The 24,408-nt window shown below is 42.1% G+C and overlaps 1 protein-coding gene across 4 annotated transcripts in view; it reads left to right on the top strand.

Annotated features, from left to right (window-relative positions):
* sh3kbp1 (SH3-domain kinase binding protein 1) overlaps positions 1-24,408 on the top strand; it is a 46,168-nt gene continuing 21,760 nt past the window's right edge. For 3 of the 4 annotated variants that reach the window (XM_053859748.1, XM_053859746.1, XM_053859745.1), the window contains exons 1-2: positions 1-223; positions 18,678-18,835. In XM_053859748.1, coding sequence (XP_053715723.1) covers positions 220-223; positions 18,678-18,835 — 162 coding nt within the window. In that variant the 5' untranslated portion in view covers positions 1-219. The remainder of the gene's footprint in view (positions 224-18,677; positions 18,836-24,408) is intronic. The other variant, XM_053859749.1, reaches the window with a different exon arrangement.

Here is a 24,408-nt window from a genome sequence, read left to right as displayed (position 1 = left end):
CGTTCATCATCGCCTCCTGTTTCTCGCTGGAGAGAAAAAGAGGAAGGAATATGGTTTCGTCTGACGCTCCTCCCGTTTCAGCGCTGCTCTAGCGGCTCTCCAGTACGAGGACACAGCTCGGGCTCGGTCTGGTTCATCCCCCCCTCACTTTTTTTTTAAATCACCTGATACAAGCACCTTCTCTGTCAGCAGCCACCCTGAACGCACCGGGACTTATAAATGGGTAAGAGCCGCTCTCCTCCTTCTGAATTATTCGTTGGCTTCCTAAAAATAGGCTCTGGTGACTGCGCATCTGGGAACGAACGCCGCTCCAGATGCGCCGCGGGTTCAGCCTCTCCCCTTCCTCCCCCTCTCCTCATCTCACCTCCTGCATGCTCGCGAACGCTCACTTTGTTGCAGCTAACCCCACTTTAGCCGCTAGCCACCTTCGGACACCACTCGTTCGGTTCGGTGGCGGCAGCAGCGGTGGGTCGCCTTGATGAGTTGCAGATGTTGACACGTTCGCATGTTGTTGTGAATGAAAAGAGGCCCGTGTGTCTCCAGAAATATGCTACACGGATTAGCACTTGGAAGGTAATCTAGCAATTAGGGAAAAGCCTCGCATCCAGTCTTCAACCACGCAGAGTTTCCAGTACTCGAACAACTGTACAGGGACGTGTACGTATATACATCCATCTTCAATCATTTTCAAAAGGCTTTTACTTTGAAATGACACACGAGCTTGAGTTCAAACCTCCTGGGTGACTTCCAGGGGTGCTCAAGTTCGAGTCTAGACCAGTGGAATAGTGGCCAACCGAAGGGATTCAATAAAATATCATTATAAACATAGACACTTCCACGCTCCATAGGCACCATTTTCAAAAGGCTTTTACTTTGAAATGACTCGTGAGGTTGAGATCATACTTCCTGGGTGACTTCCAGAGAAGCTCTCGTTCGGGTCTAGACCAGTGGCATAGTGGCCAACCTAAGGGATTCAATAAAATATCATTATAAACATATACACATCCACACTCCGTAGGCACCATTTTCAAAAGGCTTTTACTTTGAAATGACACATGAGCTTGAGTTCAAACCTCCTGGGTGACTTCCAGAGATGATCAAGTTCGAGTCTAGACCAGTGGAATAGTGGTCTACCTAAGGGATTCAATAAAATACCATTATAAACATATACACATGCACATTCCATAGGCACCATTTTCAAAAGGCTTTTACTTTGAAATGACACATGAGATTGAGATCATACTTCCTGGGTGACTTCCAGAGATGCTCTAGTTCGAGTCTAGACCAGTGGCATAGTGGCCAACCTAAGGGATTCAATAAAATATCATTATAAATATATATACATCCACACTCCGTAGGCACCATTTTCAAAAGGCTTTTACTTTGAAATGACACATGAGATTGAGAGCATACTTCTGGGTGACTTCCAGAGGTGAGTGTAGTTCGAGACTAGACCAGTGGCATTGTGGTCAACCTAAGGAATTCAATAAAATATCATTATAAATATATCCACATTCATTTTTCAATAAGCATCATTTTCAAAGGGCTTTTAGTTTTAATTTCACATGAAATTGAGTTCAAACTGAGTTTTTCCACGGGTCCAACGAGTTGGATTTCTTCAAACAATATGGTATATTCCTGTGTCTTTTCTTTGAAATTGTCATCGCATTGGCATTACAGTAATTAAAACTGCTGTTACACGAGCACCGTGGAATTGCAGAGTTTCGTTTTGCTGCGGCCTTGACTCTGGTACCTGTACTCACTGTTGGCCGTTTGAACTGTGACTGGACCTTCATGTTGGAATGATCAATGAAAGCGTTAATTGGCTTTGACTTACTGCTCCAAGTCAGAACCGGAGTCGCCATAATCGCACTCTGAAAATGATTGTTTAATGTTGAGGTGGTTCAAATGTCATGTTGTGTACACACTTCTGAGTACACATATGTGTTCTGCAGCTCAGGGGTGTCGAAGTATTTTAGACTGGGGCACAAAATTGTAAACAAAGTCCGAGACGCCGACGTACTGACAGAATGGTCTAGTCCTGACATAAGGTGATGATGTCACGCGATGCCCTTTTGCTTCGTAATATTCGAACCTTAAAATGAACCATGATTGATTAATCTCTATTCACTAAGTAGTTATATAGACAGAAACTTGAACAAGAACTTTGTGAAAGTGGCATGGCTCCTGGAGGAACCCAACCTTAACTGTATGGCTTATTTTTACTTACACTGCAAAATAAACACATAAAATAAATAATTATAATTGGTATGAACATCTTTGAAGACATTTTTTAACAACAAACAGTGCATGAATGAGTGGGATTATTCTCTTCCTGCAAGAATGACCTGGGCGACTTCCTGTTCTAGACATTTGACTACTTCCTGTTCTGAAGACATTTGGCTACTTCCTGTTGTGTCGGTAGCACAGTGTGATTCAGTCTGAGAAAATATTGGCAACGTTTGTCGATTGGTGCTGTAAATGTCTGATGGCCACAAAAATGCCTTTTAGAAGTTAACTTGCATGACAGTTGCATTCCAGAGCAGAACGACATAGAATTGTTTTTACATTGGCTAAATAAATGTTCACTTGTCGAGCAGTGGATAACAGGACGAGAGCGTACGATATCAGTCGGCCCTTTCAAAGTTGAAGGCTAGTTTTAGCGTAAAGTATCTGCCCTTGTCCTCCCTCACCACCGACTCCCCAAACAAGACATGTTTTAGCTTTCTTCTGGATGGGACGTACTAGGAGTGGAAACAATCCAAGTCCAGATAAAGTCTTCAAAAGATAAAAGCATAATCCACAGAAAGTATAATCCATAAAGATGGACATGAGGCAGAACTTTCGACAAAAGAGACGTCGTGAGATTAAGTTTTTAATAACAAAAGAATACAGAATCCAGTAATCCAGCATATTTTGGAGAAGAGATTACAAAAAGTACTCAAACACATTGGCAAGCCGGGCTAGCATTTTACATGCCTTAGGTGGAGATTGAGACTGATGCGGTCTTCAGCTCCATCTATCGTAGTTCGTATGACTGCCTTATAAGAAGCCCTCTTAGGGGAACAAAACAGGAAATGGTACTAATACCAAACCGATAGATAGTGAAACATATAGGTGTTTTTATGACACTGCTTTGCTTTACTTAACTAACCACCTCGAATGACCCGTTTCCTGTTGGAAACCCAGGCACTTTTTGCAAGCCAACAAAGGTGTGTAAGCGAATATAGTTACTGTAATTTCCATATTATTGACCTGAATATAAACCAAAGAAAATGGATTTTATACATGTATACTCCCCACTGGTCTATGAGCCGTTGGTGCAGCAGCAGTGTACTGGCTTGAAAATGAGCAAGGATATGTAACCCCACTGAATACCTTTTGAAAATGGAAAGGACAAGATCACAAATGAGTAGCTCTGAGGGACATTTGGAGAAGTTTGGAGACGTTAGGGAGGGCAGATGGTTCCATGGACACATGGAAAGGAGAGACAGTGTAGGACTAATGGGATTCATTATGGCTGAGGACATGAAGGTGTGTGGAGAAGGGTCTTATTGTGCTAACCTTGTTGAGAAAACAGGAAAAAGTTGGGAGAAGTTGTCCTTGAGGTGGGGGCCGAGTCCAATCGAGTGGCTCAAAATGAAAAGTTTGTAGCGAATTGTGCTGCCGCAGATGTTGAAGAAACATTCTGCTATTGCTCAACAGGTCACTGGTTGTTTCCGTTGACAGAGTATTGCTTTTGCTGCCACAGTGTCACTGACACAGGAGGAACAGCTTGCAGACCTACATTTAAGTTGCAAAAGGGGGAAGTTGGTCAATGGTGGGGCTGCAACTGCATCACCACACATCTCACAACTTAAAGGTAGCTCCACATTGATGGGAGGTTTAGACTGCAACAAACCTAGTAGAATCCCAGAAGAGTGGAGAGTGAAGTATAAGCTGGTACCCACAGTGAAGAGTAACCAAAGCTGCAATCCGGTCTATCATGAAGTCATTGATTTATACATGAGTCAGCCGAGCTACTACGAAGGTAATTGTCCTGAATCACGGTTTAGCTGAATCACACACATCCTGGTGACACACTGAGTGTTTTACCTCCTCACCAGCATTAATGCAGAGGCAATGTCAGCAGCTTCTAGCTTCTGATCTCCATCCACTTGGTTTGAGTCAATGAATACTTGCTGTAACGCACCGGGAAACAGTTTTTGGAGCACATTGAACTGAGCAAATTGAAGTCCTGGATGAACGGTGGACTATCTAAGCATCTTATAGTCAGCTTTACTGGCTTACATAGTCAATGTCAAACCATTTCAATCTGCAGGAACTGATCTATCATGCTCTTGCTACCCGTTCACCACTCAACATGGTCTACTTTCATTTCTCCACACTCATACGGTGCCAGCTTGCACGAAAAAAAAAAAGTTTGCCCACGCAGGTGCCCTCCAGCTCTTGACTTCATTACGGCACAACTAACTTTTCTCTTCTCTGCTCTTACTGCAGATCACGATGTCAGCACTAAACACAAGAGTCTTTAGAGACTCCAGACTACTGATTTAAATTCCTCTTCTTCACTTCTCCCTGTTTTATTTGATACGCAGTGTATGTTCAGTGTTTTTCCTGAGGCTAAGTGTGATCGCCCACGTTTCTAAATTAACATTTCTTCATTTAAAGATGTATGCGTGCTGGAGGTGGACTGGATTGCAAAGATGGCAGTTCAGTTCGATGGGAGACAGAGTGTTTTTCATATATGTGGAGGAAGAAAGGGTCAGGTTTGTAAAAACTACCTGAAATGACCTCATGTTTTTTGGGCATTTACCAAGACCCATCCTGCTGAGGTGTCTATTTAGAAGTAACTTCGAGTAGCTTGATTAGTCATGCATCTCTAAGAGCCCTTTCACTCTGTCAGGGTTCTGGAACCGGTGCTGTTGCCTTCTACCTTCAGACCAGTTTAAGCGTATCTACAGTGGGCGGAGATAAAAAGTGTCTCTCGGACTGAAGTGAACAACACTTGAAATGGCAAGTCGCTCCGATATTCTGAAAAGGTTTGCTTCATGAGACCATTTGTTTCCACTCAAGAATCATTGATGCGATGAGACGTAGAAGATGATTACGTCGGACGCATCTGGTGTGAAACGATTGCGTGTGTCTTGGTTTTCAGATGTGACTGCTGTCTAAGTTCATGCAGCTGTCTCACGCCAGAGCGAACGATATTTTATTTCATTTAACATTTCTGAGGTTTCCTCAGCTTCCTCATTCTGTAAATGGTCACGGTTCACAAACTCGAACCAACTTTTGTGGGTACCAACGTTGGACCCACTTTCCAGGTGAGGGACCAAGTGAGGTCTCAACATTGACTGGACTTAAGTGCTTGTAGCCAGTGGGGAGATGGTCAGATTGTTTCACCATTTTCTCTGCATCAGACATGTGCCCCTTCTTGAACCAATTCATCTTTGATTCTTGAGAAAAAAAAGTACTCTCTCCTCTGTTCTATGCAACCCACTGGTTTGCAACATCCCGGGATGTGCTCTGTCAGTTTTTTTTGGGGGTTGAATTGTGGATGTGTGAGACATAAGTGAGAATGGGGGAGCGAGTGTAAGTGCTCCAAGATGTTTGTAGCTCCTTGTCAGCTAACAAAAGCATGCTGGAAATCTGTGGTGTTCTTGCTCCCTGTTATTGCACATTAACAACTTTGTGTATTTATAAAGAGTTAGTAAACAGCGCCAGATTGGGATTGTAATTTCTGCTTTCACCATATTCGCTCAGCTCAGGTTTTTTGTCGATCTTAACGTTGTAGCACTGCAGGAAACTCTTGTCTCGATGACCGGTGCTGTCCGGTATAGATCCCCTTAACTGGAGCTATGGTTCTTCACTTGCAGTTGGATGTAAAATGGAGTCTTATTATAAGAATAAAACTGGAAGTAAAGCACAAACTTGGCAACGACAGAAGTGAAAGTCTGGGACAGTGATTTCAGACTGGTCCAGTGTTGTTTCCTGTCTCTAAGCTTATGTTAGATATTTCTGCTTGTTGTTCTTTAAAAAATGACGAGAGATCAGTGAACTTGAGATCAAGGGAAATTTTACTTCGAAGGAGTCAGAGTTCACAGAAGCAACGCTGGTTTACAACAGCGAAGGCTGACTGGAGACTGATGCTTAGAGGTGTCCTTTATACAGCGAGTCCACATTCCTGCCATCCGAGAATGTTGAGAGGCCATCCTCCAGTAAGGAGACGCGTGCATTTTGGGAAAAGCATCAGCTTAAATATAGAAACTAAGGGGCCTCTGAAATGCAATGCGGACATCAGCATGTAAGCATAGAATTACAAGTAAGCAGCAAATCTCTTCAGTTCAAACCTACAGGGTAAACCAGGGGTGAACCATAAATATGATCAATCAATCACATTTTCTTTATCATTTCCCTCCTGTTTATCATATTTATTACACAAAGAAAGTCATCATCTGTATACATCTTCATTTGATTTTCTGTATCAGAGTCATTAATCCTTGTGGAGAGACGACACGCAGTTCCTTTGAAATTTGTGGTCCTTTTATGGTTGTCGTGGAGTGGGAAAGGGTTGTGATGTGCCATTGGTCGAAGTGGTTACAGTCCTTATTTCTTTTCACTGTCCTGGTCCTTTGAAGCGGTTGCAGTTCTTATTCCTCCTCACTGTCCTGGTTCTTCTGGGATATCTCCTTCCCGCCCAGCTCGACCTCGCTCTCGGGTTGTTGTTGAAGTTGGGTATACAGGTAGGTACGTTCCACTGACTTCGCGATGATCCTTTCAATCAGGCTTCGAAGACATGGAATGCAGCAACAACCTATGAGAGCAAATACAAGAAGAGCGGCCAGTATCGATAGAAAGAGGTTTTTGATATATCCCCCCCATATTCCAAACACTTTGGTGAACCAATTGGAAAATGTATCATCGATACCACTGTTTTTAGCCACTTCTTCTGATAAAGACTTGAGGTCTGCCAGGGCTCGGGAGACACTTCCTCCAGGAGCTGTGTTGTTAGGAATAAAAGTGCAACAATGACCTTTAAACATAGAACAGACTCCACCTTTTTCTGCCATTAAGAAATCTAATGCCAATCGATTTTGCCATGTCATGAGAGATGTTGGTGCTAGTTGATCTCGAAGTCCTTTAATACCGATATAAGTAAGGTTTATCAAACGCTGTTGGTTGTAATAAACATAGTTAATCCAAGCTACGTTTTTATTTGTTTCAATAATAGGTCCTGCTACTGGAATGGCTGCAGTCCATCCAGCAGCAATCTCACACTGAGCTTTGAATTGTGATAGAATACCTCGTGGTACACCAATTGCGTCGATATAAGTTTCAGGAGCATAAACAGGAAGTGTAGGTTTGACAGTTAAATAGATTGGATTTCAGCCAAATGTATTATCGACTCAAGATAGCCAAAATCTGTCACGCTTTTTTATGCTTTGTGTTGACCCAAGTGTTGCGTCCAATGATGCAGCAAAGATGTTGTTTCAATTGCATGGAGGATCACAAAGGTACACTCCTGCTTGCATGTAGGTGTATGGTAGTTAAATATGTTGGCAATATGAGTAACCATAGAATTGTAAAGTCAACAGATCAAGTTCGAATGTTGTTTGTTGGTTTTCGCAAGTGCGCAAGAACACTACTGGGCATTCTTGTGGATCATAGGTATTTTTTAATTTCCCTGTAACTAGGAGTCTCCCACTCCCTATAACAGTCCCTAAGATTAGCCACGCTCTCGCCCAATTTTGCCACACTGCCAACCCCATCATCCGTGGTTTTCTTCTGCCAGAGGACCGTCTGCACGATCTATCCCGTTCGTACACCGGACCTTTTAGACTAACTGGTCTTGTCAGATGGGGATGCTAGGAAACTGTCCCTTAGTCTTGTTCAATTTGTGTGGGAGCTCTTTTACAGTGAGCGTTAGGTATCCAAGTTGACCTTTCCTGAATTTTAACAGCTGTGGGTGTAGACAATACAACCTTAAATGGTCCCTCCCAACGCGGATTGTGCCAATGTTTTCTTTTTGGTGACTTCACAAAAATCCAAAAGGGGATTGGATTTTTCTACAATGGAGCTATCTTCTGTCCTGTAGGATCGATAGGTATTTGTGTTTTTGCTGTACAATCTGCAAAGTTGTTTCCTTTTGGTAATGCATCTTGTTTGTTAGTATGTGCTTTACATTTACAGATTGACACTTGTTTAGGGAGAAGAACAGCTTTCAGTAGTCGTTCTAACAAGTTTTTATGTTTTACAGGTTTTGTGAGTAACGCTCGTTCTTTTCTGATCTTTTCTAATCATTTTAGGTGAGCTTGTGGTGTTGCAGTAGTTACCCAGTTCAGTGAAAGCTTAAAGTAACTGTTACTGTACTGAATGCCACTGTCATCAGGTACTGACCACTGCGCATTTTTAGCATGGTCTGCAACATGTCCCAGATCGACCCATTTAGCTCTTTCTGGCTTTATTAATGAGATGTGTAGCTCATGGGGCATTTTTTCCCATGGTTGTGTTGCTGGTGAGATGCATACAGTTGCAAGGGCATGACCTCTATTTGTCCACACAAGATCTTTTATTATTATTCGTTGTGGACCAAGTAAAAAGAATCCTTTTTCATAGTTGTCATCTGGCCCTTTTTCTCCTCTGTAATTCATAATTACACATAACTGGTCTGATGACATATGTTGTCCTCTTTGGATTCTTTGACTGGCTTCCTTTAATAAATCTTGGCTCACTGATTGAGGTCCATTACTTACAAGATCAAAGGAATAATATATTTGTGGCTTTGAAATGGATTGGTGTACCATGATTGGTTTTAATCTCATCACTTCCATTTCACCTGTATCTTGATTTGGAACCACTCCTATTCCCATTGCTATCATAACATCTCGTCCTAAAAGGTTATACGGGACTCTTTTTGACAACACAATTGAAGTTTCTAATTTCTGACTGGTGTGTGGATCTTCAATGGTAATGGATCTAGATCGATTCTCTGTGGTCATTGCTCCATTTGCAGATACCACATGGACTATACGTGAACTTTTGGGCACATGCTTAGCCTCATTTTGTTTGATCACTGTTGTAGACGCTCCAGAATCACAAAGAAAATTAATAGGCATGCCATGTATGATCAATGTTGTTTGTGGCATTATTTTTGGATTAATTTCTGACAGAAAAATCTTTTCAATGTCTATTGTTTGTGAAAATTGTTTTTGAAAGTTATTTTCATCTGACTCTGAATAGAAGGAATCTACTCCTCCCTCCTGTTCACCACAATGTGGTGACATACTGTCGTATAGTCATGCTTGATACTGCTGTTTCTTTGGACAGTTACGAGCAATATGTCCCGGTTTATGACAGAAGAAACAATTTCCCATTTCTGCATCATGCTCATAACTATCTGATTTTTGTGTTGAAGTCTGTTGTATTTTACGGTTTGGTGATGAGTAACGAGGGTGGCGGTATGTGCGACCTTTAACAGACTGATAAAAGATTTCATCTTCGTCGTTTTCAGAAACTAAAAAAAATTTTGTCGGTGCGGCGCGTTTCTTTTCATTTTTGTTTGCAATCATGGTCTCATCATGTTTACAATGAGCAACAACATCAAGAAGTGGCGCGGTATTGACAGTAATCATGTGTTTTCGTACAAAAATGGAGATCTCAGGTCTACAGTTAGGCAAAACCCCCTGTTTAAGTTGCTGTGTGTAAGGGGTCATTTCATGTATAGTGGTTGGTTCCATACCGCAATTTAGATCGAATACTGCTTTGTATCGCGAGAAAAATTTTCAACTGCTTCATCTTTTTCTAGTTGTTTTTTCATTTCTTTTTCAATCTTTCCTTTCTGCCTTCTATTTGCTTCCTCACTCCACATAACAGCACACTCATATTCATTTTTATCTAGAATTTTCTTATTTCCCTTAGATCTTTCATTTATTGATTTTCTTAACTCTTCACATTGTTTTGGGTCAAGTTTTCCAGAAAACTTATTTCCATAATGTTACATTTTTATGTTTATTTTTGTACATATGCAATTTTTTATATTATTATATATTTTTATGTACAGTAGATAGTTTTCATCTACTCTCCATTATTTTATGTCACCCTTTAGTAGGACTCGTTTTCTTTTTTGAAATTAGGGAAATTAGGGAAATTAGGGTACCCATTTTTATTTATTTATTTATTTATTTTTTATTGTTTCTTTTTTTTTTTTCCTCTTTTTTTTCTTTTTCTTTTTAAATATTAATAAAGGATCCTATATCTTATATATATTTTATATTTAATATATGTATTATTTATAATATTAATACTTATATTATATTATATTATATTATATTATATTATATTATATTATATTATATTATATTATATTATAGCGCTGCGTTTATTATTTATACTCAGGTATATATTACATGCACTCAATTATAGTTATGCACTTACTCCAACTTTTTGGACTGCTTTCAGCTACAGAATCATTCAGTTGTTTAGGTCAGTATCACTGTTAGATTTCGACAGTCCTGATGTTTTAGTACAAAGACTATACATTCACTCCGACACATTCACACCTCATGGTTATAGTACATGACTAACGGAACTAGAATTCACTCTTCATGAGACTCTTATTCTATTTTTGATTCCGATTATTACTTCCCACGCTTAAGTACGCGTCTACCTCAGAGCTAAAACTCCCCAATATTTAGTTCCTAGTATTACTATCCCACGGTTATGGTACGTGCTGAATAATTAACTTATCCGAAGTTATTATTCTTACCCGGCCTATACCTGGCCCTGACGTCAAACACACACGCTGGTGCACTTGTCTCACCGTTCACTGATGTTCGTCCCTGGTCTGGATCCCGTCACTCCGACAGACTCGACTTCGACGGCAGTCACTGGCCTCCTCTGTAATCCAACGGGGACGGAGGTCTTTGTCTTTGCTGTGCACAGTCTTTCAGCGTCTGGTCGTCGTCCTCTTGTCAGTCGAAGATGTTGGGATCCGGCTCGAAGGACCAATTAAATGTTAGATATTTCTGCTTGTTGTTCTTTAAAAAATGACGAGAGATCAGTGAACTTGAGATCAAGGGAAATTTTACTTCGAAGGAGTCAGAGTTCACAGAAGCAACGCTGGTTTACAACAGCGAAGGCTGACTGGAGACTGATGCTTAGAGGTGTCCTTTATACAGCGAGTCCACATTCCTGCCATCCGAGAATGTTGAGAGGCCATCCTCCAGTAAGGAGACGCGTGCATTTTGGGAAAAGCATCAGCTTAAATATAGAAACTAAGGGGCCTCTGAAATGCAATGCGGACATCAGCATGTAAGCATAGAATTACAAGTAAGCAGCAAATCTCTTCAGTTCAAACCTACAGGGTAAACCAGGGGTGAACCATAAATATGATCAATCAATCACATTTTCTTTATCAGCTTATATGTGAGAAATGTAGCTATTCCAAAATCCCCAAATTTCAACGGGGCTATATCTTTAAAAGCCTTTTCCAGAGAAGGGAATTGCAACTTTTGCCAAAAGTAACTTTTCTTCTCCTGCTGCTGCCTCTGGAGCCACCTACTCTACAAAGAGCCAAATGCAAAAAGTTTTGCGCTGTCAGAAGGGATTTGACGAAATGGAAATTGCCAGATTCATATGCAGATGGAGAAAGTCCAACTCCCCAGATGCTGTAGAAATGATGAACAGACAATGGCTGTAAGATTCCTTTAATGCGGGGGGATTCTGCTGAAGTCTGTGATCTGAGGGTGAACGTGGGTGTGTTGGACTCCCAGTAGGCTGAGCTCCAGTGCGAATGTTTCGCAGACAGCAATACACAGCTGCTCTCAACATCATCAGCGATGGTGCTGAATAATTACTGAAGCTAAACACAAGTCTGCTTATAAACCTGTGAAATGTCATCATTGCTTTTCTCTGTTTCCTCTTTATCTAAACCAACCGCAGCTGTGAACGGGCCCCCGGCCACCTCTGTATGTGTTTACATCCATATGAGAGTTTAGTGTTTCTGGCTGGAATTTGGTTTCGACTGCATTCTTGCTATCTTTCTTTTCAAGGTCCTTTTAGCTCCGCAAGTCATTTGTGCAAAGCTTGACTAATGGATTCTCAGGCAAGGTTTAACACAGTACAAGCCAGATTTAGCTTTGTCTTTTGGCTCTTTCCTCACAGTCCTCATGACTGAAGATGTTCACCAATCCGTCTGTTGCCCTCACTTTCCCGCCGTCCCTCACTCGTGACCCTAAGATCGGTCCCTCCAGCACTGTGGTGAAAGTTGCAAACACTGATAGTTCTGGAACAACATGACAGGAAATAAAAGCTAAATAGCCTGTACAAAACTAGTGTCCATTTTTATTCACAAAAAAAAGCTCTAGGTTGCAATGATTATAACAAAATATGTTTTATTTACAAATACTTCAAGTACTAAGAACCCACACTAGGGATGGGCGATGTGAGCAAAAAAATATAATGATAAATGTCATTTTGGAGATCACAAGAAATTATTATGATAAATACATTTGCATTCAATTCCTTGTGTTGGACACTACAGTCCCTCTTGAAACAGTTTTATGATGAAACCTATGAGTGCAGTTTGTCTCCAACATCATCATTTGTTTATGTTTTAATATAATAGTTAACTGTAGAGATGAGAAGTTCAATGTTTCACGTCTCTGGTAGAATCCGTTCGTGTCTGACAGACTGCTCTGCCAGCTTTATTTAGGGGTTAAATTGAGCCGTCTGTCTGCTGTATCTCATGTCTCTGAACAGTTGACTTGAACTATGGAGCAGTCTGGACACATTTCCTAGATGCTATTAAAGAAATATTAGAAACAATGTAAATGAAAGATCATTTAGTCCTATTCTATTCTCAAAATCATTATGCAAACTGTCTAGTGTGATGAAAAGTATTTTCACAATTCTCTTCTTTTTTTTTTCCATTGACATGTTTGATGATTTCATTAACACTGATCGAATCAGAATTTGTCAATGGTCCCTAACTGATGCCGGGTTGTAGCATTAGCGCTGCCTGTGAGAGTGTGTCTGCGATCAGTGATCAGAACAAAAGTTCCCTATATTAAAAATAAGTTCAAAACTACAGTCGTGAACCAAAGTCCACCAAACTCTCCCCAACTGTCACACACTGGTGTCAGCTGTCAAACGCCGCAGAGCTGGAGACTGTGGCGCGCCATCATCGTCCAGTCGTGTTTATGTCAAGTCCAATGCAGCGACTGAGCTGTGTGTTTATCCAATTTATTGCGAGATGCAGAATGCTCATTGCGAGGAATGTTTTTGTAAATATATTGTGTACAATAAGTTATTGCCCATCCGTAACACACATACACAATAAATAAACGCACATGCCAGATATAAAAAGCTAAAATAAGTCCTTCGGGTGTAGTGCTCCACTAGTGAGTTCGGCTTTTTAGTTCTGTCTATTTGAAAGGAGACTTTAGTGATTAGTGGAATTTGTGGAAAGTCGCTGTGATTGAAAATCACAGGCAGCGCCTCACAGAACTAGCATGCATTAGTTGAAGCTACAGTCGTAACATTGCCATCTCCTCGAGTGACTGTAAGATGCTTGAACTCGGGAAGGAGCTCAACGGTGGACAGGAGGTAGCATCCTTTTCCACCCAAGGCCTCGACAGAGAGGTGCTTGATCCTCGTTCTAGCCACTTCAGCTGCAAATCATTCCAGTGCAACTGAAGGTCTTGACTGGCTGGAGGCAACAGCAGCATGTCATTGGCAAAAAGCAGTGATGAAGGACTGTGGTCGTGAAATCGTCAAGATCCACATACTGAGAAATGTTTCTGTGGATTGTATGAACGAGCTGCCACAATGTTAACGTCTGGTTCCATGTATAACAACTAAGCTCCTGCTGGACTAGACTTTTCAAAAGGAATCGTGGTTGCAAAATTCTGTTTTCAACACCACCCATTTCTGCTCTATCAGTCTGCTTTGAATGCATTTACAGGAACTCTGGGCCAACGGAAACCACAGTGATTAAGTCAATAAGTTCCTGCTTATGAAGTTATTAAAGACTGACATGCTGGCATCTGACCATGCATATGAAACTAGACAGTACCATATTGTACGTCTGAATAACAATGTATTTTGGCATCTCACAGGAAAAAAAAGAATACCCACCAGGTACAAACCTTAGGGTCCCAAGTGCTGTGCTCTAACCGTGCCACATTGGCCATTTTGTTCTGCAGTATATTACAGTCCATATACCTCGACTTGGTGTGTGATAAACATGTAAACTGACAACCCGTTCAGTCACGAAAGAAAGTTGATTCATTTCTGTAATTATATGTTGAATTATCTGGTTTCGTTTTAGACTTTTAGAATGTTTTTAAATCCAAATAAACCTACGGACAACCACCGAAAATGTACTTCTGCATCCTATACTGACACCAACGGCAGTCGTCTGCATTGCATGTTGATGCATAGGCATTTCAGTGGAGTACAAAAACGTTTTTCCTCCAGGCGGCAGAGGCGCGAGGAGACGTTCGGCTATCTTCGCTGAATCACGTTGAATGTCAGTTCCTATATATAATCCCTTATGTGGCTGTCCAGAACGTCTCCGTTACTGAAACGCAGAGTTGTTTTGAGGGGCTTTAAATAGCAAATCACACATTGTTACATGAAGAACAAAAGGAGTGCCTTCTCATTGCTTACCTAACCCTAACATCCATTTTTTAAGTGACTTGCTACCCATGGTGTCAGGATATGGAAGGCGGAACTTGTGCTTCAATTGAAAGCCTAATGTGTCAAGGTGCAACACTGACGGCTGCCTTCAGCTTCAGCTGAAGCATATGCATTGCTGCTTATGACACCTTTGACTAATCACAACAGAGGGCGTGGTCTGGAAAACAACCTGAGAAATGATCTACTACTATAGAAAATGAATTTTGATTCACTTTAGTAGATTATGTTTGATATGGGTAAAGGCTTACACAGTTTTTGCTTGATATTTAGCTTTATATGGGATATACAGTATTATTGCGTGCAGTCACACCAAGCCAAGAGGGCATTTCACGCAACAATGTCATCGCCAAAAGGCAACCGATGCAACAAGAATGGGGGATGAATTGAAGCGATAGATTAGGTTAGGTGAGGTAGGTTAGGTTAGTTTAGATTACCTTTATTAGTGGAGACCGTTTGGTTTTAATGATCTCCGCACAGACAGTTAATGTCCTTCTTCTTTCAGTCTGAAGCCCACGGCATGAGCTAAAGAATTCAGTTGTCTGAATTGTTTTGGAAATAGTGAGTGAAATTGAAACCAAAACAGTTCTTGGGCTAAAATTGTTCAGTGCGGATGAGCCACTATCATGATTCGGTCTTGAACTTGTGACAATGTGTCACCAAGAGGTATCGTCTGTTGTTTGCCTTGAAAATATTGAATTCAAACTGTGCACAGGGTTCAGTGAGAGCCCTTCCTGTGTCAATCACACCACTGAGTTCTCATCTCAACTTCACGTTTACTACTTCACACCCGGTGATGCGTGTTCCCTGCGCTCTCAGCTGCAAGCTGTCGTCCTCTCTGCCGTGTTGGTATTTATCTGACAGTGGTGGGCGGATATCGGCTGTGCCCTGTTCCGACACTTGCTTTCTACTGTACGTTGTTTGTCAGCAACCTGCCATCTCTTTCTACACATGTATCAGACAGTGCTGCTTCCCCACCAGTGTCTCATCAGAGAAGCTGGAATTTGTGCCACGTCGCAGTCGGGACTGGAGCTAATCTTCCGAGTTATCTCAGGCCAGAATCACATCCTCTCCATCTGAGCACCAGGCCGAGTTGAACTGCTCTCAGTGTTGATCATTGATGTCTTGTGGACACTCAGCTTCAAGGGTGACCTCTTAGTAGCAGGAACGTCTTGCTCAGTGTATCTCTGAAGCTGGGGGCACCACCAATGCTTCCGAGTGTGAGGAACTGGTTCGTTACCATGGTTACCCCAAGCCCCCGGAACTTCCTCAGCCATCCTGTTTGGCTGCCCACACAGTCAGACCACAACACTGAGAGGTGGTTGAGAACATCTACTTTCTGCTGATGTGTGACATTGCTCAGCAAGAAGTTGTCTTCCACCTTCAACTTTCTTATTTTGCTGATTTTTTTGTGAATTTTTTCTTTCTTTATGTTCATGACATACTTGCTAGTGTGTCGTGACTCACAGTAACACCAAAGGTTTTATTTAGCTTTTTTTCTTTGCAAGCTAACAGGAGGAAATGTAGAGCATTACATTTGAAACGGTTTCTTAAAAAAGTGCTTCTGCTTTGAGCAGTTCATGGATTGCCACATCTCTACATCTCTTCATTCTCTACTCGTTACACACTCATGTCTTTGTACATTGGTTGTCTCACCTTCATTCTTCAACACCGACTCTCCTCTCCACGAACCATCTGACCTCCCCAACTTTGTCTCTAAACCTCTCTACATTTCCCTCTGATATGTCCATGTCTGACACACCTGAACCTCTATGAAAGTGGTGATACTGTTGACCCTCACTGGAGTTAAAGTCCTGACCTGAATGGCTGTTGTCTACTTCGTCTTCCATATTTTATTTAACTTTGCTTTGTGGGTGAAATATTACATGTTGTTAAGATGGATCCATCAAGGGGACAAATCTGGTGAGGGATATTCATGTGAATGATGCCTTGATGACGACCTTCAAGAACATGACTGGAGTTTTCTTCAGTTTTTTGGAGTGAGGTAAAGCACAGAATCTTGTGTTGTGCAACGTTAAAAGTATGTCCCATTGAGCTCCATCGCTGTTAGCCTCATTTTATTTCACCCTTGTTTGAGGCCTTCAAAGACGAACTCTTGGTTCAGATTCTAACATGTTGGGGAGGATGCGTCATCTGTGTCAGATTAGTTTCTTTGTTTCCATAGCACCTGAAGCACCCTCAGCCCTGCACTTTTGACTGCCCACACAGTTCAGACCACAACTGTATTCCAACAGCACAGTCAATCATGGCAGGGGTCGTGAGCTGTAAGTTCTGTGTGGGGTTTTTTTTCAGAACATTCTCACTCTCAAGGAGCTATTTTGGGACTGTTTACAAGTCATATTTTGCATCTGTCGTGAGTGAAACGCAGTCATTTCAGGCGCTCTGTGTGCACTATCAAGAGAATACTCAGAGTGAAAGGAGCGCCACCCCGTAGCATTAATCTAGACCCAACAGAAGTTGTCCTTTTATGTGAAGCACTGCCCACAGCGTCACTACATGCCATGGAAGCCTAATGGCTTGTTTACCCTCCCTTGATTTATGGAATTGCAATTTAACACGTTACTGTTTCAAACCCAGTAATCAGTTTAAAAATAATAGTTACTGAACGTAACCTCAGTTCTATGAATACGTGCGAAAATTACACAGTGCGTTACTGTTTTTGCCGTTGTCGGAAGCGAAATATTAACATTTTATTTCTTCAACTGCGTCTTTGGGTTTGATGTCATTTGCGAGACACGCCAGTTTTCACACGTTTTTTTCAGAATGCGGGCAGTTCAGAATCCAGAGTCAAAAGTTGATGACAGTGACTCCAAAACAAACATGGCGACTGTGGTGTGGAAGAAGTACTGATGATGTCGCTCTTGCACAGATGAGGAAAACGGAGGCAGTGTTGTAGGATGCGGTGGTCGGTGAGGCTGTTTAATATATCGCGACCGGAGAACTGAGAATTTCCGCCATTATTAATTCTTATTTGTGTCTCATTAGAGCCACGTATGGGCTAATAACTAACACTGCCCCCCCACCTTTTTTTGGTGGTACTGCTCCGTTTGGTCCGTGTGTATTATTGAGCGTGAATGAGCCTTAATGCGTCAACATGCAGCACTGAAGGCCGACTTCGGTATCAGTCTGGGGCACAAAAGTCCACTTGAAAATAGACAGTATTTGACACCTTAGGAGTGCGTTTATTTCAGCGGTAATCAAATGTTGCACCCCCATAGAGGTGCGTCATATAAAAATAACTTTAAATGTTTATATTTACATAGTTAAGCTTAGTTAATATTTGCAAAATATCTGCCTCACTCAAAACATACTGTTGGTAAACATGGCAGATGGGCCACACCAAATGATCAAGAATATCGAATTAATGTTCATAAAAACTTTGTTGCTTCTCCTCAACACAAAAAATACATGATGTCACACTGACTGCGACGGTGATTTGAGGGTGGCTGTGTTTCTGTGGGGATGGTCTCTTGCTCTCTTTGTTCATGTTTGTCCTTATTCATTCATCACTAAAACCACTGTTCAGGTCGAACAAAATACAAAATACTCCGACAAGTGTTTCATGCTAACATTGTTAACGCTCATTTGACATCATGTTCATGTCATGTTCTCATCGAGTCATATGCCTCCTGAAAACGGCTAATGTACATCATGTGTTGCCTCTTTGTTGCCGTTCCATGAATCGTACGTTCAAGCAGTTATTAATTCTCTCTCTAACAGCAAACAGTTTCTTTGAGAACTTGAAAGAGATCCGTGTTTAGGTCCTGGCTGTGAAGGCTTGGATCTTCATCCAAAGAGCAGCTGGTCACATTCCAGCTAAATTAGCTTTCTTTGTACGATCCGCTTGTTTGTTTTGTGGTTTCTTGCGACCGTCCAATGATTATGATTCAATGAAATTAAAAGCGGTGCAGCTCTCCTGCTTTCATGTGCTTCAATTTGATCATCTTCTCTTTGCACAGTGGAGGCCGTGGTGGAGTTCAACTATGAGGCTCAGCAGGACGATGAGTTGAGCCTGACAGTGGGCGACATCATCGTTAACATTCGACGCGATGACGGCGGATGGTGGGAGGGAGAGCTGGGCGGACGCCGGGGGCTCTTCCCTGATAACTTTGTCAGGGTGAGTTTGAAGTCCATTCTATTATCAACACAGTCTGTCAGCTGGTAACAGAGGGATGTTGAGTTTAAAGTGTCACTGACACGCTTCTGGAATGCTGCATGAATATGCACTATGGAATGATGACAAGTCACCTACAAAGGTGGTTCTGTAGAATTCCAATGCTAAATAAGTGTAAATCTGGTTCAAAGTGAATCAAAGCCAGAACTGGAACCAAGCCTTTGTGAGGTCACTGGAGGTGGATCCTGTCGGTGCACCATTAGAATGTAGGTAAAAAAGCTCTTCAGCTTCAGGATCAGAGGAGAAATGGTGTTCTAATGGAGCATGGAAGCTTGTTCTTCTTACCAAAATATGAAGAGCGTCATAAGAAACAGGTGAAGCCAGTTTAAAGAATGAGGGACGAGTGGCAACCATCTGCGTTTGGCTGCTTTGCAGGATGATTTTGCCCTGAAAGTCTGTCTCAAACAGGTTTGGAAACCAACTGCAAACGCCCAGGGTTTTCCAGTGTAAACAAGCCATGATAGCAAGCTATCCAAACAGCAGAGAAGCTTCCACAGCAACGTGGTTGGAATCAAAACAAGGCCTTGGTTCATATGAAGCTGCTCTTCTTCCTCAAAAACTGAAGACAAATCCCTCATTATTGGCTGATATTACCACTACTTCCACCGCTTCAGTGGTGTTCGGTACCTCCGGTGATGTCACAAGATGCATCACGTGATGCGATGGTGTGATCAACAAGCGACATATTGTCCAGCTTGGATTCTTTCCCAAGGTTCATCCCTGCTACTTTCCAGACTGTAGAACAATGTGCTGTATTTATTATCTAACCATCACAATTGCCATCTGCTGCAAGCTTTAATGATGAAAACAAAACACTGTGAACTACTAGAGAGAACTCTCAACAGTCCCAAAGACAGGAGAAGTAAGGGGTTGAAGATGTAGAGTCATAAAGGGTGTGCATTGTTATACTCGTGTCCATCTGTCCAGACACAGTTGAGGATGGTTAGTGTTGCCGAACTAGGTTGTGTACTGCTGCTACACTAAGCCGAGGAAGGAGGAGTGGAGCGGTCCGGATGTGGATCAGATCCTCTAAAGGGGGCTTTGACACTGCGGATGTGGACTCAATTTCACCCCCCACTGTGGCACTTCACTCCTCTCTGGGCTGCATGCCACATACCTGGTTTGTGATCCACAAAGAAGCGCGTCTCTGTGAAAAAGCTAACACCGGTGTTGCAGTCCGTGTCTACTAACCCGAGATCGATTCACGACTAGAGCAGAGTTTGAGGGGCGAGACTGAGACCAAACTGAATACAAAACCCAGAAGCATTAGTTTATTTGTTCCACTAAAAAATACATTTGTTTCTGATGAGACCAACTCACCTGCAAAAGAATCTTCTGTCCATTTTAATAAAGTGATTCATGAGTGGTGAGTCACCCAGAATGATGAGAGGAGCTGAAGTGTTTCATTTATAATCAGAAATAGTGTTGCAGAACAGTAGGGGAAGTGTAGAAGTATTTTTGCTCCTGTCGAGTGTGTGAAGGAGGAGCGTGCGGCTGGTGCAGCGTCGAGTGGCTGGATCGATGAAGATCTGCTTTTCTCTCCTCACCATAGCCATGACATGGAGAGCAAGATCTTTGGTACATGCTGCCAAATCGAGTTTGCTCCATGTTGTGTCTGAGAGACAGAAGGTCATGCACGGGAGGCTTTGAACCCCGGCTTTGACTGAAGCCAGGTCACATGGCTCGGGCGTTGAAGGTCCCTCCGCTGAGGTGCTGATGGCTGGAGTGGTTACACATTTCATTTACTCTGCTCTTCTCAAGTGCTTTCCTCTTTCTTCATGAAACTAGGCCGTGTCAAGTAATACAAATTCATGAAGCCTATCATTTCAGCAAGGTCCAGCTTTTTGATTAAATATTTTTTTCACACTACAGGTGTTAATAGCTAGGTCTTTATGCAGTGATTTTGCACACACTCGGAGAACTTCAAGCTGCTACTTTGTGCAGTGTGTGGGGAGAAATCAGTTGCATGGAAGTGGTGAGAAGTCAGAGGTTCAGCTTTCGTTGCACCGTTGTGCTGAAATAGCACTCCCTGTCATGTACATTTAGGAACCGTCGTGAGAAACGGCAGTTTTTTCTGCAGTTTTCTATAGTGTGGTAAGACTGAGTGCTGGTCGTGGTGTGAACAGGGAAGTGTCGTTCAATAAGAAGAAGTGTGAACTGATAGGGCAAAGCAAACGTTTGTGAGCTTGCTGTACATGTTGTGTGTCCGTCACGACTTTAAGAACGTTTGTTAACATCGTGTGACGTCAGTACAGGGCCTTTAAGAGGTGCTAAGATAGTGACTCAAAAGGCTCCCACTGTGCCCTTCTCATGAAACCCCGATATTTAGTTACGGGAGCTGTTTTCAATCTCCGTCTTTTCTCAGCAATAGAATCACGAACAAACATCCTTGTTCCATACCCTGTTCAGACCAGTGTTTTAGAAATGAGGCGCAAGTAGTCTAAAAAAAAATTAATTTTTGGGGGGTGAACGAAGGTCTTTGATGAAGGCGTGTATGAGTGTTTATTTTGTCCCCAGAAAACGTGTTTCTTTGAAGACGTCGGGGAAGTCGTAGAAAAACATCACCCATCTTTAGATTAAATTAGATTAGAGGCCGGAGCGAGAGAGAAGCCTTGGGATGAAAGCTGCCAGCCATTGCTCCATGACTCGCATCGTGCTTCACTCTCCCACCGATGCCAGACCACATATCGATATATGAATGGCCAATTATTGTCTTTAAATAGTATAAATCAATGTCCCAAACACATGTCACAGTTGGAGCTTGAAGATTCTCATCAGTCTTCTCTGCAAACACATTCAAACTTTGATATGAGTATTGTGTACAAACGTTAATCAGTAACAGCTTTATTGGTATTTCTATACTTCTTCTTCTCCTTTTTTCAGGGGTTTATTGATGTGTCACTCACATTGGTGAGAAAATGAATTTGTTATGGAGCACAAACCTAATCTGAGCGTGGGCTTTTCGGTCGCCTTTGTGGATGCTTCCTTTTTTGCTCAATTTCTCAGTGTCCTCCTTAACTGTTGCGACAGCTGCTGTATGCTATAGAACATTTCAGAGATGATGCGTTCAGGTACCCTGGGAAGTATAGGAGACTTTTGTGTCGCAGTTTCATTTATCATTCCGTGGCTTTTTTTTGTTTTTTGTTTTATTTTTGGTTGTATTTTAAATCCCCTTGCTAGTTTGAATGGATCGTTTTGAGTCACTCTTTTGAATGACATTAATAAGTATATCACTGTTACTGTGAGTAATCACTTAAATAAGTGGAGTGATCTATTGTCTTTTTAGTTCAGTAAAGAAGTGGATCTACACAGTTACTGAGTATAGTAGTTTTAGTCTCTCTCTTTTAGTCTGTCTACACACTATGAAATAACTGTTGTGAATGTAATTTTATTATATTTTTTATTTCCATGTTGCCCTTTATGATTAAGACTCTCATACTATTTATTTTTTTAAATGCTTGATTAGTGTAAGAATGTTTTTGTAAGTGTCCTGTGGTGGACTTGTGACCCTCTGTGGAGACCCTTGTCTTGTGCTAAATAGCTAGGGTGGGCGCGGTTTTGTCCGACCCTTTAAAGAGAGAAAATTTCAAACCAATTTCCTACCATAGTGATGGCTTTGAAGGCATCATCTCTGATTTCTGGTTCTTGGTTGTGTGTAACAAAGTTTTGTTGTCCAGTGAGGATACCTTTAGCACACAGTCAGAAAACAGCAAAATCTTATTTGGACACTTTCTGTACTCACAGATATGCACGTAGAAAAGTTCAATGAGGTATTTGGCCACTAGCTGTCCCTCAGGAAGCTTCTGGGGTTGACCACAGCCCACAACACATCAGTCAAAGTAATATGTAGCGTGTGAAAGGAGCCTTGTCCTGTTACACAGAGAAATTCATGTTGATATTCATGAGCCCAAACTCCACAGAGCTATGATAATGTGATTTTGAAGACCATCAGGTGACTCACCATGGACTTGTTGGTGCTCACTGCTGAACACACAGTAGGGCGCCTGTGAGTAAGGCAGCCGTACCAGACGGTCACAAGACTGCAGTTACAGGAATCAGTGACATTAAGCTCTGTGACGCTGTTGACAACGTGTTTGTTTAGGAAGTGGGGGGTTGTGTGCTGACAGACGCGTTGAAAAAGACTACAGGAAGTGATGGCATGCAGCACTCATGCGTGAATTCAGCTGACCGCGGGGACAGGATTCTCCGGCAGATAAAGGCTGCCATTGTTTTAGTGGACAAGAGATGATTCAATCAAGAAGGTTCACCGGTGTCTGTGAGGTGGTGTGTTTTCAAGTGAAACCTCTCTTTAACAGGCAACGTAGCTGTCAGATGTTCCTGTTTGGGACTCATGCAGCCTGAAGCCCACTGCATCTGGAAGGATGCACCCATTGGTCTGGATTTGAAATCAGATTCCCAAAGGACTGTTTGGATTAAAACAATCTAAACAATAACCATAAAAGTTCTGTGGGAGGCTTGTCCTATGTGGGAAGTTCAAAGACCACCTCAGCGAATAGAGCAGTAGTGCGCTGGTGTCGCCTCGCCTCATGCTGTATGTGGCCTTCTCAGTACATTAAATGCTGAATGGTCCGATTAAGAAAATTCGAATGCCTCCTGAAAGCACAACACGAGAGCTTGAGAGTATGACCTCCGCCTGCCATACTGAGGGTAGATAAATCCTTTCACACATGGTTTCAGTGATGAGTTTCCGGAGAAGAGGTGAGACAAACAGACCATGGTGTTGCAGTGCTGGTTTGCAGTGCCCTTTATTGTTTATTAGGTGATATATTTACTCGGAATTCTGTTTCATTGTAGCTGGAAGGCTAGTTTTGTTCCAAAATTTTCGCTCAAATTTCGCTCAAAACCGCGGCGCGACTTCTCATTGACAGTGGAAAGACCACCAGGCTGCTCAGTCCGACCTAACTGAAAACACCTGGGCATTGCTCTCATCATCTGGCGAACTGAAATTATAAGCCCAGGAGTGAAAGTTTGTCGTAGTAACCAGAGATTTATCATCTCAGTTTGTTTACTCACATTGTTTTCAAGGTTTCTCTCTGTTGCTCTAGCGTTAGTGGAGGGCTTAAATAGGGGGCTAGTCCTTCCCTGGGGATAAACCAGTAGTAAAGTCTGACTGAAAATTATGGTTGTAGTTTTGTGTTTTTAAAAGCTGACAGAAATGCTGTTCTGAGTTCACTTCATAAAGAAAAGTGGACAGTCAAATTCAGTCATTCATGAATGAGTGGCCTAAGAATGCGCCTTTATTCTCCCGCCAACCTCAAGCTGCGATGAAGGTTTCTCGCTTGAAACGACATTCTTGCTTTCTATTTTTGTTGGTGGTTTGAGTGTTGCCGTTCAGCATGTCACCTGACCAGCTTCAATGAATGGCCCTTTGACTACTTGAAAAAAATGTCTTTTTATTTGATGTCTTTTTATTTGAGTGCCCTTGTGACAGCAGGACTAAAATCTCCTGTCATTTCTCACTTCACCCGACATCCCTTCCATTGCTGATGGTGCTC

The sequence above is a fragment of the Synchiropus splendidus genome, chromosome 3 (assembly GCF_027744825.2).
Source record: "Synchiropus splendidus isolate RoL2022-P1 chromosome 3, RoL_Sspl_1.0, whole genome shotgun sequence".
Classification (NCBI taxonomy): Eukaryota; Metazoa; Chordata; class Actinopteri; order Syngnathiformes; family Callionymidae; genus Synchiropus; species Synchiropus splendidus.
This window is presented reverse-complemented; position numbering and strand designations above follow the sequence as displayed.